The sequence below is a fragment of the Macaca thibetana genome, chromosome 11 (assembly GCF_024542745.1).
Source record: "Macaca thibetana thibetana isolate TM-01 chromosome 11, ASM2454274v1, whole genome shotgun sequence".
NCBI classification, from domain to species: Eukaryota; Metazoa; Chordata; class Mammalia; order Primates; family Cercopithecidae; genus Macaca; species Macaca thibetana.
This window is the reverse complement of record NC_065588.1, coordinates 31,363,720-31,375,892: the sequence shown is the minus strand read 5'-3', so window position 1 is coordinate 31,375,892 and position 12,173 is coordinate 31,363,720. Positions and strand designations below refer to the sequence as shown.

General features: G+C 40.2%; 1 protein-coding gene across 7 annotated transcripts in view; it reads left to right on the top strand.

Moving 5' to 3' along the window:
• Positions 1-12,173, top strand: part of DENND5B (DENN domain containing 5B) — a 330,200-nt gene that overhangs the window by 122,926 nt on the left and 195,101 nt on the right. For 6 of the 7 annotated variants that reach the window (XR_007717930.1, XM_050750275.1, XM_050750279.1 and 3 more), the window contains 2 exons: positions 2,957-3,144; positions 10,539-11,075. Coding sequence is in view for 6 of the 7 variants with exons in the window: in XM_050750275.1 (XP_050606232.1) it covers positions 2,957-3,144; positions 10,539-11,075 (725 nt within the window). In the remaining variant the exon portion in view is untranslated. Of the gene's footprint in view, positions 1-2,956; positions 3,145-10,538; positions 11,318-12,173 lie in introns of those variants that run through there. The other variant, XM_050750280.1, reaches the window with a different exon arrangement.

The following is a 12,173-nucleotide window of genomic DNA, read 5'->3' as shown; positions in this document are numbered from 1 at the left end:
TTCTTTTTTTTTCCTCTGAAACGGAGTCTCGCTGTTGCCCAGGCTGGAGTGCAGTGGCACAATCCGGGCTCACTGCAACCTCTGTCTCCTGGGTTCAAGCAATTCTCCTGCCTCAGCCTCCCAAGTTACTGGGATTACAGGTGCCTGCCACCATGCCCTGCTGGTTTTTGTATTTTTAGTAGAGACAGGGTTTCACCATGTTGACCAGACTGGCCTCTAACTCCTGACCTCAGGTGATCCTCCCACCTCGGTCTCCCAAAGTACTGGGATCGCAGGCATGAGCCACTGCGCCTGGCCAGCCTTTTTTGGTATTTTGTTAGGATTTTGTTGAACTTAAGAGGGAAAAAAACATAACATTTAGTAGTGTCAGTAAGTGTTAGTCCACACTGGGTGTGAAGTAGGCCCTGTGCTTTATGGGTAGAACCAGAGAAAATGGGTGCCACTCTGTCCTTAGGAAACTCACAGAGAGGAGAGACAGTACAGGGGCCAGGGGCCATAATCGAGTCCTGTGATGGTGCAGAACTTCAGTTAGTTCTAATTAGGGCACAGCTTCTACACCTAGGGGGCATCCAGCCGACTTCAGGGGTTTCAGGTCAACTTTTCATCCTCACCCCATCTCCGCCCCTGGGATAAAAGACCCTTATTGCCTACAGTTCAAACATCTGCCTGATTATTCCTAGCAGAGTGGTAGGAACTGATTGTCTGGTCTCCTCTACTACCCGCCTCACCTGCACAGAGAGTGCCAGCTGTCTCAGCCTAGCTTCTTCAGTGGGCCTCAGCTGATAAAATGTGTGTGTCCACCCCAGGTAATTAGGTTATTAGCTCTTTGTGCTTGTATGGCTGACCCCTACCCGCAGGCCACCTGGTGTTTGTTTTAGAAGTTATTCCTGTAAACAGGTTTTCACCTAAAATTTGAATCTTTATGAATCAAATAAGGAAAATTTTAAGTAAACTTGGGCTGTGGATAACTGATGATTCATTACCAAAAAGGTAGTCATTTAAAATTATAAAATGACACAAGAAAAAATTTAAATGTAAAACATCCTGTTTATGCTTGGTCAGGTCTTTGAGTTGATGTGACTCAAGTAACATCTGATCATTTCCTTAACCTTTTTTAAAAGACTCCCCTAAATTCTTCCTCCCAAAGATTTTACTGTATTTGTTCACAATGGATTCTGTGAAAGGATTATTGCAAGCTCACAATCCATTGTCTTCAATTCTTAAATCCAAAAAATTCTAAAAACCAAACATTCTTTTTGTAACTCATTCATCAGCAAAACCAGACCTGAACCAGAGTGACCCTATTCATATTCTTTGATTATCTGTCCTACTGGGACATATATGGTTTGCTACAGAAATTCTAATGTATTTGATTATAGGATACTGCCCTAGATAGTTCATGTATGTGGTATATGCACCATATTGCTTTTTTTAATTAAAAAATCTGAATTCTAAAACATATCTACTTCTTTTTTTTTTTTTTTGAGACAGAATCTCGCTCTGTAGCCCAGGCTGGAGTGCAGTGGCACGATCTCGGCTCACTGCAAGTTCCGCCTCCTGGGTTCACGCCGTTCTCCTGCCTCAGCCTCCCGAGTAGCTGGGACTACAGGCGCCCGCCACCACGCCCGGCTAATTTTTTGTATTTTTAGTAGAGATGGGGTTTCATCATGTTAGCCAGGATGGTCTCGAACTTCTGACCTTGTGATCCGCCCACCTTGGCGGATCACCTTGTGATCCCCAAAGTGCTGGGATTACAGGCGTGAGCCACCACGCCCGGCCAACGTATCTACTTCTAAACATTTAAATAGGAATTGTGGACATACGTAAGTATAAAGCAGCCATTGCAGAGTGGTTTAAAAGGCTACTTTACTGTTGTGGGGAGCTTTTAAATTTGGTAAACTAATGAGTTCATGTAAATAAAACATAACAAAAACACTAATCCTTAATTTTCTGTTAACTCAGGAATACCCAGCTGTGATAGTTTTGTGGTTGGGGTAGACATAGGAAGTGTGACTATGAATGCATGTATCTGTTTGACTTCTTGTACTCCCAAAGTAAAGGCTAAAATAAGTATAATCAGCTAACCAAAAGCTATAGCCACGATCATATATACCATATAAGAGAAAAGCCTCTGATGGAGGTTGCCGTAAGCCGAGATCATGCCACTGCACTCCAGCCTGGTTAACAGGGCAAGACTGTCTCAAAAAAAAAAAAAAAAGAGAGAAAAAGAAAAATGCCTCTGAATTGGGAATTGTGTGAGCATGCATGTATAAAGAAGTGATCAAAAATGTTATACTGGCTGGGCGCAGTGGCTCACGCCTGTAATCCCAGCACTTTGGGAGGCTGATATGGGCGGATTGCTTGAGGTCAAGAGTTCAAGACCACCCTGGCCAACATGGAGAATCCCCATCTCTACGAAAAATACAAAAATTAGCCTGGTGTGGTGGTGGGCGCCTATAATCTCAGCTACTTGGGAGGCTGAGGCAGGAGAATCGGGAGAATCGCTTGAATCCAAGATGCGGAGGTTGCAGTGAGCTGAGATCGCACTATTGCACTGCAGCCGGGGCAACAAAGTGAGACTTCATCTCAAAAATCATCATCATAATAATGTTACACTGTATCTTGTACATTTTTAGTGGGATAAATGCCAAGAGCAGTTTTATTAGTTCTTGATTTCGCCACACTTTAAGAGAATATAAGTTCGCCTACCCATGATTTTAAGAAGCAAAGAGTGTGATGTTTCCCACCTACCCACACTCCCTTAAAACTATTCAAATGAAACCATTTAATTATTTAATTATAGTGGAATAGAACTGAGCTATTTTCTGCATGATCATAAAGAAATATTTACTTTTAACGCATAAATTTTTTTCTTAAAATCCACATTTTCCAGCCTAATTAAGTGATTATGTTTTTCCTTGCACTCTTCCCCTCTCTTTTTCCTTGTTCTGTGCAGATTATCAACGCCTGATGACTGTGGCGGAAGGCATCACCACGCTTTTGTTCCCGTTTCAATGGCAACATGTTTATGTGCCCATCCTACCTGCTTCTCTGCTACATTTTCTTGATGCTCCTGTCCCTTATCTGATGGGCCTTCAGTCAAAAGAAGGAACTGACCGTTCTAAACTAGAACTTCCTCAAGAGGTAAAACTACAATGAATGGTGAAGCATTTGCTGTTTGCTGATTTAGGTCAAGGCGACTTTGCTAGATCACATTGTCTTTGTCCAAATTTTTTTTTTTTTTTTTTTTTGAGACGGAGTCTCGCTCTGTCGCCCAGGCTGGAGTGCAGTGGCCAGATCTCAGCTCACTGCAAGCTCCGCCTCCCGGGTTTGCGCCATTCTCCTGCCTCAGCCTCCTGAGTAGCTGGGACTACAGGCGCCCGCCACCTCGCCCAGCTATTTTTTTGTATTTTTTAGTAGAGACGGGGTTTCACTGTGTTAGCCAGGATGGTCTCGATCTCCTGACCTCGTGATCCGCCCGTCTCGGCCTCCCAAAGTGCTGGGATTACAGGCTTGAGCCACCGCGTCTGGCCTTTGTCCAAATTTTATCTGTCTTTTTGACTCTCCTGAATCTCCAAGTATGGCTAGGGGAGAGCCTCAGCTATAGAATGCAGACTCCTGATGATAACTACCACATAGTCATTAACTAAACCTGGTTCAAAACAAGACAGTGGCTGATTTTCACAACTATAAATTTGTGAAGATGGAGCAGTGGTAGCATGATCTCATTGCTTTATTCTGGTAACATTTTTTTTCTTCACTCATGTTATAAATTTTGTTTTTAAACAATACAACCCAGGTTTTAACATCCTTTAAAATCATTATCATTTGAGGTGAATTTGATTTTTGACCTCTGTCAACTGAAAAGTAACATGTTGCAGCAAACTAGGGATAATGGAAATATCAAATACTTCAGTATTCTCTGTTTTCAGATACAGGGCCCATTATCTGTTCTAAACGTCAGCTTGGCTTGGTGGTTGAGATAAAAATTCTAACACCTAACTTTTATGCCACCTTAAAGTTATTATACTTTCTGTGCGTTGTACTTTCAAATGTTTAAAAAAATAGACCAGGCGCGGTGGCTTATGCTTGTAATCCCAGCACTTTGGGAGGCTGAGGCGGGTGGATCACAAGGTCAAGAGATCCATCCTAGCTAACATGATGAAATCCGTCTCTACTAAAAATACCAAAAATTAGCCAGGTGTGGTGGCACGCACCTGTAGTCCCAGCTACTTGGAAGGCTGAGGCAGTAGAATCGCTTGAACCCTGGAAGTGTAGGTTGCAGTAAGCCAAGATCACACCACTGCACTCCAGGCTGGGCGACAGAGCGAGACTCCGTCTCAAAATAAATAAATAAATAAATAAACAAGAATTATTGAAAGCATATTTCTGATCTATAAAATAAGAATAATAACACCTCCCATGTGTTGTTTTTACTTTTTTTTTTTCTTTTCTTTTCTTTTCTTTTGAGACGGAGTTTTGCTTTTGTTGCCCAGACTGGAGTGCAATCGCGGGATCTTGGCTCACCGCCTCCTGGGTTTAAGTGATTCTCCTGCCTCATCCTCCCAAGTAGCTGACAGGCACCACCACGCCCAGCTAATTTTGTATTTTTAGTAGAGACGGGTTTTCTTCATGTTGATCAGGCTGGTCTCAAACTCCCGACCTCAGGTGATCCGCCCACCCCGGCCTCCCAAAATGCTGGGATTACAGGTGTGAGCCACCACACCTGGCCTAATTTTTACCTATTGTTAATGGTACTGAGGATTACCATGTAAAGTCTTTGAAATGAAATATGGATGAGAACGTGCCACAACTTTTTTAAAAAGCTGATTAATTACATTATATCACTAGCTATTTAATTCACATCTTTCTTAATAGAATATCATGCTGAGATTCACCTTTATTTGTTCTTATTTCCCAGAGATTCTCATTTTAATAAGTGAATTTAACACTAAGCCACAGCCATTGTATTCTGTAGTGATTCCCATAATCTTCCACTGCTTACTTTTATTCTAATGAATATTTCCCCACAAAAATTAACATTTTTACCCAAAGGAAAATAACTTGATTCAGATCACATAAGATACATATACAGACTGTTGTTCTTTTTGGGCTTGTGCATGTTTTTCTTCTCTGTTTTACCTCTTTTCTCTATTCCTTAAATGTTCTTGTTTTCACTTTCATTAAATTAGTCTAGTATGTTATTTGCTCAAAGAAGTTAATCCTTTAAATTTTCAAGGAAAAAGAAATAGACTAGCCAAATGCATTTTGTTTTGAAGACTTAATGATATTTTGGTTTCTTGTTGAGTGTCTGATCTATTGTGTATGTTAATCATGTAACATTTTATAAGATAACTTTATGTATATTGTCTTTCCATTTTTTGTAACAATTGTTGAGAGATTTTTCAGTGCCACCTTGACATATCTGTAGTTGGGAAACTTTTCCATCTCTGTGCCTGTGTGTATCCACTAAAGATAAACAAATGTAAGGATTCTGAAAGCTCTTAAAGTAATGTCTGTGATTTTCTAATTTTTCATTCATGAGATCTACACTGCTTAATAAATACATATACCCATCTGTTCATAGAGTAGAATAATATGAAATAACCTGAATTCGCTGTGAAAATAGCAGTGCTTCTGTGTAGAAACTATAAATTAGGGCATCATTGTTTTATAAGAAAAGGCTAACAGCCTATCACTTTGTTCTGGTATCATTTTACAATGAGATGAAATAATCTGCTTCACATAATTTTGGGAAGGAAGTAGATATAAAAATAGTCATTTAAAAAAATGACTTAAATGCACTCACTAGTAATACTTCCCTCCACCTTTCCCTGAAAACTCTAAAATAAAATAATGGCTAAAAATAGTGACAAGACTTCTAAACATAGTTTAAAAAAATGACAAGTTTGCAAAATTATTTTAAGAAGGTATGATTTTAGTTGCTAGCGAACTAATGTAACTACATAGATTTGTAAATTAATCATCAACTAGCTATCCCCATGATTTCAAAGTGATAGCCACAAGTAACCATTTGTAATACTGTTTTTTAGGGAGTAGGATATAGAGAGTGAGGGTGGAAGGAAGGCACTGAAGATTAATTGCATGGAATGTACCTCACTTGCTACTGTTCTTACTCATCTTCACGGTAACTGGTAAACAAAAAGCTAAGAGAAAAACTGAAACAGTTGCTTTTGCAACTTTGTTTTTGTCATATCTTACCCAGAGATTCTGAGGGAATTATTTATTTTATTTTTCAGACAGGGTCTCACTCTGTCACCCAGGCAGGAATGTGGTCGCACAGCTCACTGCAGCCTTGACCTCCTGAGCTCAGGAGATCCTCCCACCTCAGCTTTGTGAGTAGCTAGGACAAGAGGCACATGCCACCACACCCAGCTAATTTTTTAAAGTTATTATTTGTAGAGATGAACTCTCGCTACATTGCCCAGACTGGTCTTGAACTCTTGGGCTCAAGTGATCCTCCGGCTTTGGGCTCCCAAAGCTTACCAGCATGATCCACAGCATCTGGTCCAGAGGGAATATTTTAAATGCTCTCCTCTCTCCAGCTTACCCTCAAGCTGGCTTAATTTCAGACACTGAGAAGTGAGATCACTTACTAAACATGAAGAGAGCTGCATTAGTCTCGATACTTCCTGCTCCAGCCTGCAGTTTTAGGGTTCCCAGAAACGACCATCTCCTCAGAGTTTATTCTTTCATTTGCCAAACAGTTGTCTCATACACTATTTGTGTAGAATACAGTGGGAGACATCAAGTCAAGTAAGAGGTGATTTCTGCTTTTCAAAAAAGTCGTTTACAAATACCAATAACACAAGTTAAAAAGTAAGTTAGTAAGAGGAATAAATGAACAGAGAAGATACAGATGAGATCAGAATGCCTTTAGGGTAAGGGTATAGGAAGGTTTCATGGCAGAAGATATGATTAAGCTTTAAGCCTTTGTTTTCTTACTTTTGAGGGAATTTTTTTTTTTTTTTTTTTGAGACGGAGTCTCACTCTGTTGCCCAGGCTGGAGTGCAGTGGTACCATCTCAGCTCACTGCAACTTCCACCTCCCAGATTCAGCTATTCTCTTGCCTCAACTTCCTGAATAGCTGGGATTACAGGTGCACGCCACCACACCTAGCTAATTTTTGTATTTGCAGTAGAGATGGGGTTTCACCGTGTTGGCCAGGCTGGTCTTGAACTTCTGACCTCAAGTGATCCACCCACTTCGGGCTCCCAAAGTGCTGGGATTACAGGCGTGAGCCACTGTGCCCTGCCACTTTTGTTGTTGTTTTGTTTTTGAGACGGAGTCTTACTCTTTTGCCTAGGCTGGAGCGCAGTGGCGTGATCTCAGCTCACTGCACCTCTGCCTCCCGGGTTCAAGTGATTCTCCTGCCTCAGCCTCCCCAATAGCTGGGATTACAGGCGCCTGCCACTACGCCCAGCTTATTTTTTGTATTTTTAGTAGAGACCGGGTTTCACCATGTTGGTCAGACTGATCTCAAACTCCTGACCTCGTGATTCGCCCACGTTGGCCTCCCAAAGTGCTGGGATTACAGGTGTGAGCCACCGAGCCCAGCCCACTTTTGTTGTTTTTAATAGGAAGTAAGTAGTTGCATATCATGAAGGCTTGTGAGTAGTGTTGATAAGTAGAAATATTTAGTCCTAAAGCAATGTCAGATTGAGGTGTTGAGTAAATTTTTATCATGCAATACTCTTCTCATTTTTTTTTAATTTAATGGTGTTAAAAGTGAGAAGCAACTTATCAGAATGCCCTATTATAGAGTTCTTGTTTATTTTGGAGAAAGGGCTTCTTTTTAGTTTTCTTCAATACATTTTCATAACACAGTTTGTATTTCCTGTTCTACTTTGTGATAATCAAAGCCCCAGCTTGGGCCCTTCCTAAGCAGACATAGGAGACTTTTGTGGGATCATGAAGACAGACCAGTAGCTGTGGTGTTGGAACTCCTACCTTGTAGTACACTTTCAGCTCAGCAGTGATTTCATGACCGTAATAAGCTTTAAAATTTCAGAAAATATATCATTTTCCCTTTTCATAGGAGGAGGAGAGGGATAGAAAAAGGTAGTAGGAAGGCATTAAATGAAGGGAATAGTACAAAATCTAAGTGATGGGAGGTTGTTGGTTAACATTTAGATTAGCAAATTAGTAAATTTTTTCTTCTGTTTTAGAGATACTGAATCATCCATTCGAATTATGTGACCTTCCATTTAAACCTTTCAGTGTAAAGAATGGTGTAGGCCGGCCAGGCGCAGTAGCTCACGCCTGTAATCCCAGCACTTTGGGAGGCTGAGGCAGGTGGATTACAAGGTCAGGAGTTCAAGACCAGCCTGGCCAAGATGGTGAAACCCCATCTCTACTAAAAGTATTTAAAAATTAGCCAGGCATGGTGGCGGACACCTGTAATCCCAGCTACTCGGGAGGCTGAGGCAGAGAATTGCTTGAGCCCGGGAGGCAGAGGTTGCGGTGAGCTGAGATCACACCACTATACTCCAGCCTGGGCGACAGAGCAAGACTCCATCTTAAAAAAAGAAAAGAAAAGAATGGTGTAGGCAGTGCTACTGTCTCAGCAAGATGCGTCATTTCAGCTCTTAATTTATTTAGAGAAAACTACTGACATTGGAGGTGAGGAAAAATATCAGGGAAAGGCCATAAACCACCAGTCTGTTTGAGGGTGCACATTTGGAACAGGTGCCAGAAAGTCACCTAACTTCTTTGACCTCGGTTTTTTCATCTGCAAAATTAAAAGGCTGGATTCAAAGATTACATCAGGCTTTAGGAATCATTGTTGATCATCTGGCTTTGAATGGAGGAAAATCAATTTATTTTATTTTACTTTATTTTTTTATTTTATTTTATTTTTGCCAGAGTCTCTCTGTGTTTTGTCCAGGCTGGAGTTTAGTGACACGATCTTGGCTCACTGCAGCCTCTGCCTCCTGAGGTCAAGTGATTCTCCTGCCTCATTCTCCCGAGTAGCTGGGATTATAGGTGCATGCCACCATGCCCAGCTAATTTTTGTATTTTTAGTGGAGACAGAGTTTCACCATGTTGGCCAGACTGGTCTCAAACTCCTGACCTCAAGTCATCCTTCCACCTCAGTCTCCCAAAGTGCTGGAATTACAGGTATGAGGCACCATGCCAGGCCTCATTTTGAGTTTTTATTGAACTTAATTTAGAATTTATGTATGCTGCTTGCTAATTGGTATCTAACATGAAGAGCAAAGATCAAAAGAGAAAAACAAAGACCCAACTGGTTGCTTTCCCCTTTTCCCTTACTTTGCCATCTAGATCAAAGAACAGTATGAATTTTCCTCTTGGTGACCTAGGAGTGGGGGAGCCGGGGAGAAAAACACAGTGAAGCTTCCTATTTTGTTTATTGACTTCCACTCCATGTCTTGTGTTCAACCATTAATGTAATCAATATTATTTTTATGTGATGGGCTACAATTTTGGCACCACACCCCCCAATCTAGAAGCACAACCTTCTTTTTAAACTAACAACCTTGTCCTGATTAAGAGAGTGTGTACAGTAAAGGTAAAATACTGTTTAGAGTCTACTACAGATACCTGAGGGATAATCAGAACTTTATACGTATGCTTTGGCCTCTTGAATTTTCTATATCTACTTGAAAAATATTTAAAATATTTATTCAAAATAAATTCCAAATGTGAAGTATAAACAAACTCAAAAAAACATTTCTTCTGATTTCTGTCACCTCTTTTTCTCAACTCAAAAATATCTTGTGTGAACTCTTAATTATTCAAAGGTCAATCAAGTGCACAGTTATATATGCACTTGCCTCTACCACCTCTCTCTGCCTCCTGCATTAGCTATAATGACTTCTGAAATGGTTTTGCTCTGGGAGGTTCAGTGAATTTTGAGTAAAGTTAAAATTTATGGATTATCTGTGAATTGGATTGATTTTGCCAGTTTCATCCTATTGGGAGATACTACAGCTACTGGTTTTTAGTGATTATTGTCAATTCTAAATTACAGATATTAGAGCAGTGGAGTGGCAAAGAAAGTTCAAGTGCATTCAGTGAGCATTTTACCTAATACCATGTATGTGTAAGGTCTTATGAGTCTGGGCACCCTTACCCACATAGGAATGCCTAATGGATGCCAAATGTTAGAAAATCATATTCAGATTATAATATATTGCTGAGACCCAGAGAAAATTTTCATATATATTAAGTATGGTATAAAAATAATCATATAGGGGAAAATGATGGAAAAAGAGGTTATTTTTAAAGAATAAGAAATTCTAAACCTTGCAAAGATTAACAAAAGACGCCATAATCTATGCTTTTGTTTGTAATAGTTGGCAAGACTTTCTTTTCTTTTTGTAGAAACAGGGTCTTGCCGTGTTTCCCAGTCTTGTCTCGAACTCCTGGGCTCAAGCAGTCTTTTTGCTTTGGCCTCCCAAAGTGCTGGGATTATGTGTGAGCCACTGTGGCTGGCAAGAATATTTTAGAACATACAGTTTCTTTATTTTAAACCTTTCTATTTTCTCTTTCAGGCTAATTTGTGTTTTGTGGACATTGACAACCATTTTATTGAGTTGCCTGAAGAATTTCCACAGTTCCCCAATAAAGTGGATTTTATCCAAGAACTCTCTGAGGTTCTTGTTCAATTTGGGATCCCTCCTGAGGGCAGCCTACATTGCAGTGAGAGTACCAGCAAACTGAAGAATATGGTTCTGAAAGACTTGGTCAATGACAAAAAGAACGGCAATGTCTCCACTAATAACATCAGCATGTATGAGTTACTGAAGGGCAATGAAACCATAGCCCGCTTGCAGGCTCTGGCCAAGCGGACTGGTGTGGCTGTGGAAAAAATGGATCTTTCTGCTTCTCTGGGTGAAAAAGACAAGGATTTAAAACTGCAGTGTGAAGAGGCAGAACTAAGGGACTACCAGCTCAATGTACAGCTCCGAGAGGTCTTTGCTAACCGCTTTACACAGATGTTTGCAGATTACGAAGCGTTTGTCATTCAGACTGCTCAGGATATGGAATCCTGGCTGACCAACCGGGAACAGATGCAGAACTTTGACAAAGTAAAAAGAACCATAGTTTTCCTTTTGTGGTTATTAGTGGCTTTATTACTGATATTTTAAATTTTTAAGTTTTTTCTTCTTCTGTGCCTATGCTTATCCATATATTATTGATTTTGTTAACCTTTTTTAAATGCAGACTTTTCATCTTCCAGCCCATTAGGAACTTTGCTTTACCAAGTATTTTTACATTAGGTAAAATAATTTTACAAGAAAGCAAATCAACCAGCTCATTGAGCTGGTCATTAAATTGTGTGTTAAATTGCCTGTAATCTTATTTAAAATTTTTCTTTACCTTAAAGATGCTTAAATTATAGAAACAGGCTGGGTATGGTGGCTTATGCCTGTAATCCCAGCACGCTGGGAGACCGAGGCGGGCGGATCATGAGGTCAGGAGTTTGAGACTAGCCTGGCCAATATGGCAAAACCCCGTCTCTAATAAAAATACAAAAAATTAGCCGAGCATGGTGGCACACACCTGTAATCCCAGCTACTCAGGAGGCTGAGGCAGGAGAATCACTCGAACCCAGGCAGGGAGGTGGAGGTCGCAGTGAGCCGAGATCACGCCACTGTACTCTGGCCTGGGCAACAGACAGAGACTCCAGCTCAAAAAAAAAAAAAAGAAAGAAGTTATAGAAACTTACATTTTGCAGGTTTTCCAAATCTGTTAATACTGTTTGACCTTGTAACAGTTTTATTTACTCTTATTTTATGATCAAGTATAGTTAAATAAGCCTACTCCTTTTCTATGAAATCTATTTATTTAGTCTAGAAATCATTTATTTAGTCTTTATCCTATCAGAAGTCACAACTTGTCCATGTAAAGTTAACAGCTTGGTTTCAGAAGCCAAATTTCTCTATCTCATTCTAAGATCAAAGGAGAAAAAGAGTGACTAAATTAGGTTTTATGACTGTAAGTGTAAAACGGTTCCAAAGATTTTGGAAAGGGAAGTCAGAAAATAATACCAACTTTCCTTGTCCTGTGATTTCTAAGGGGTACTGGATTCTTCTGCCAGTTTTTTTTTCACCTATCTCCCAGATTTTATTTTTCAGACAGGTGCACTTAGGGTTGTATGTTAACTCTTTTAGGTCACCAGGGTG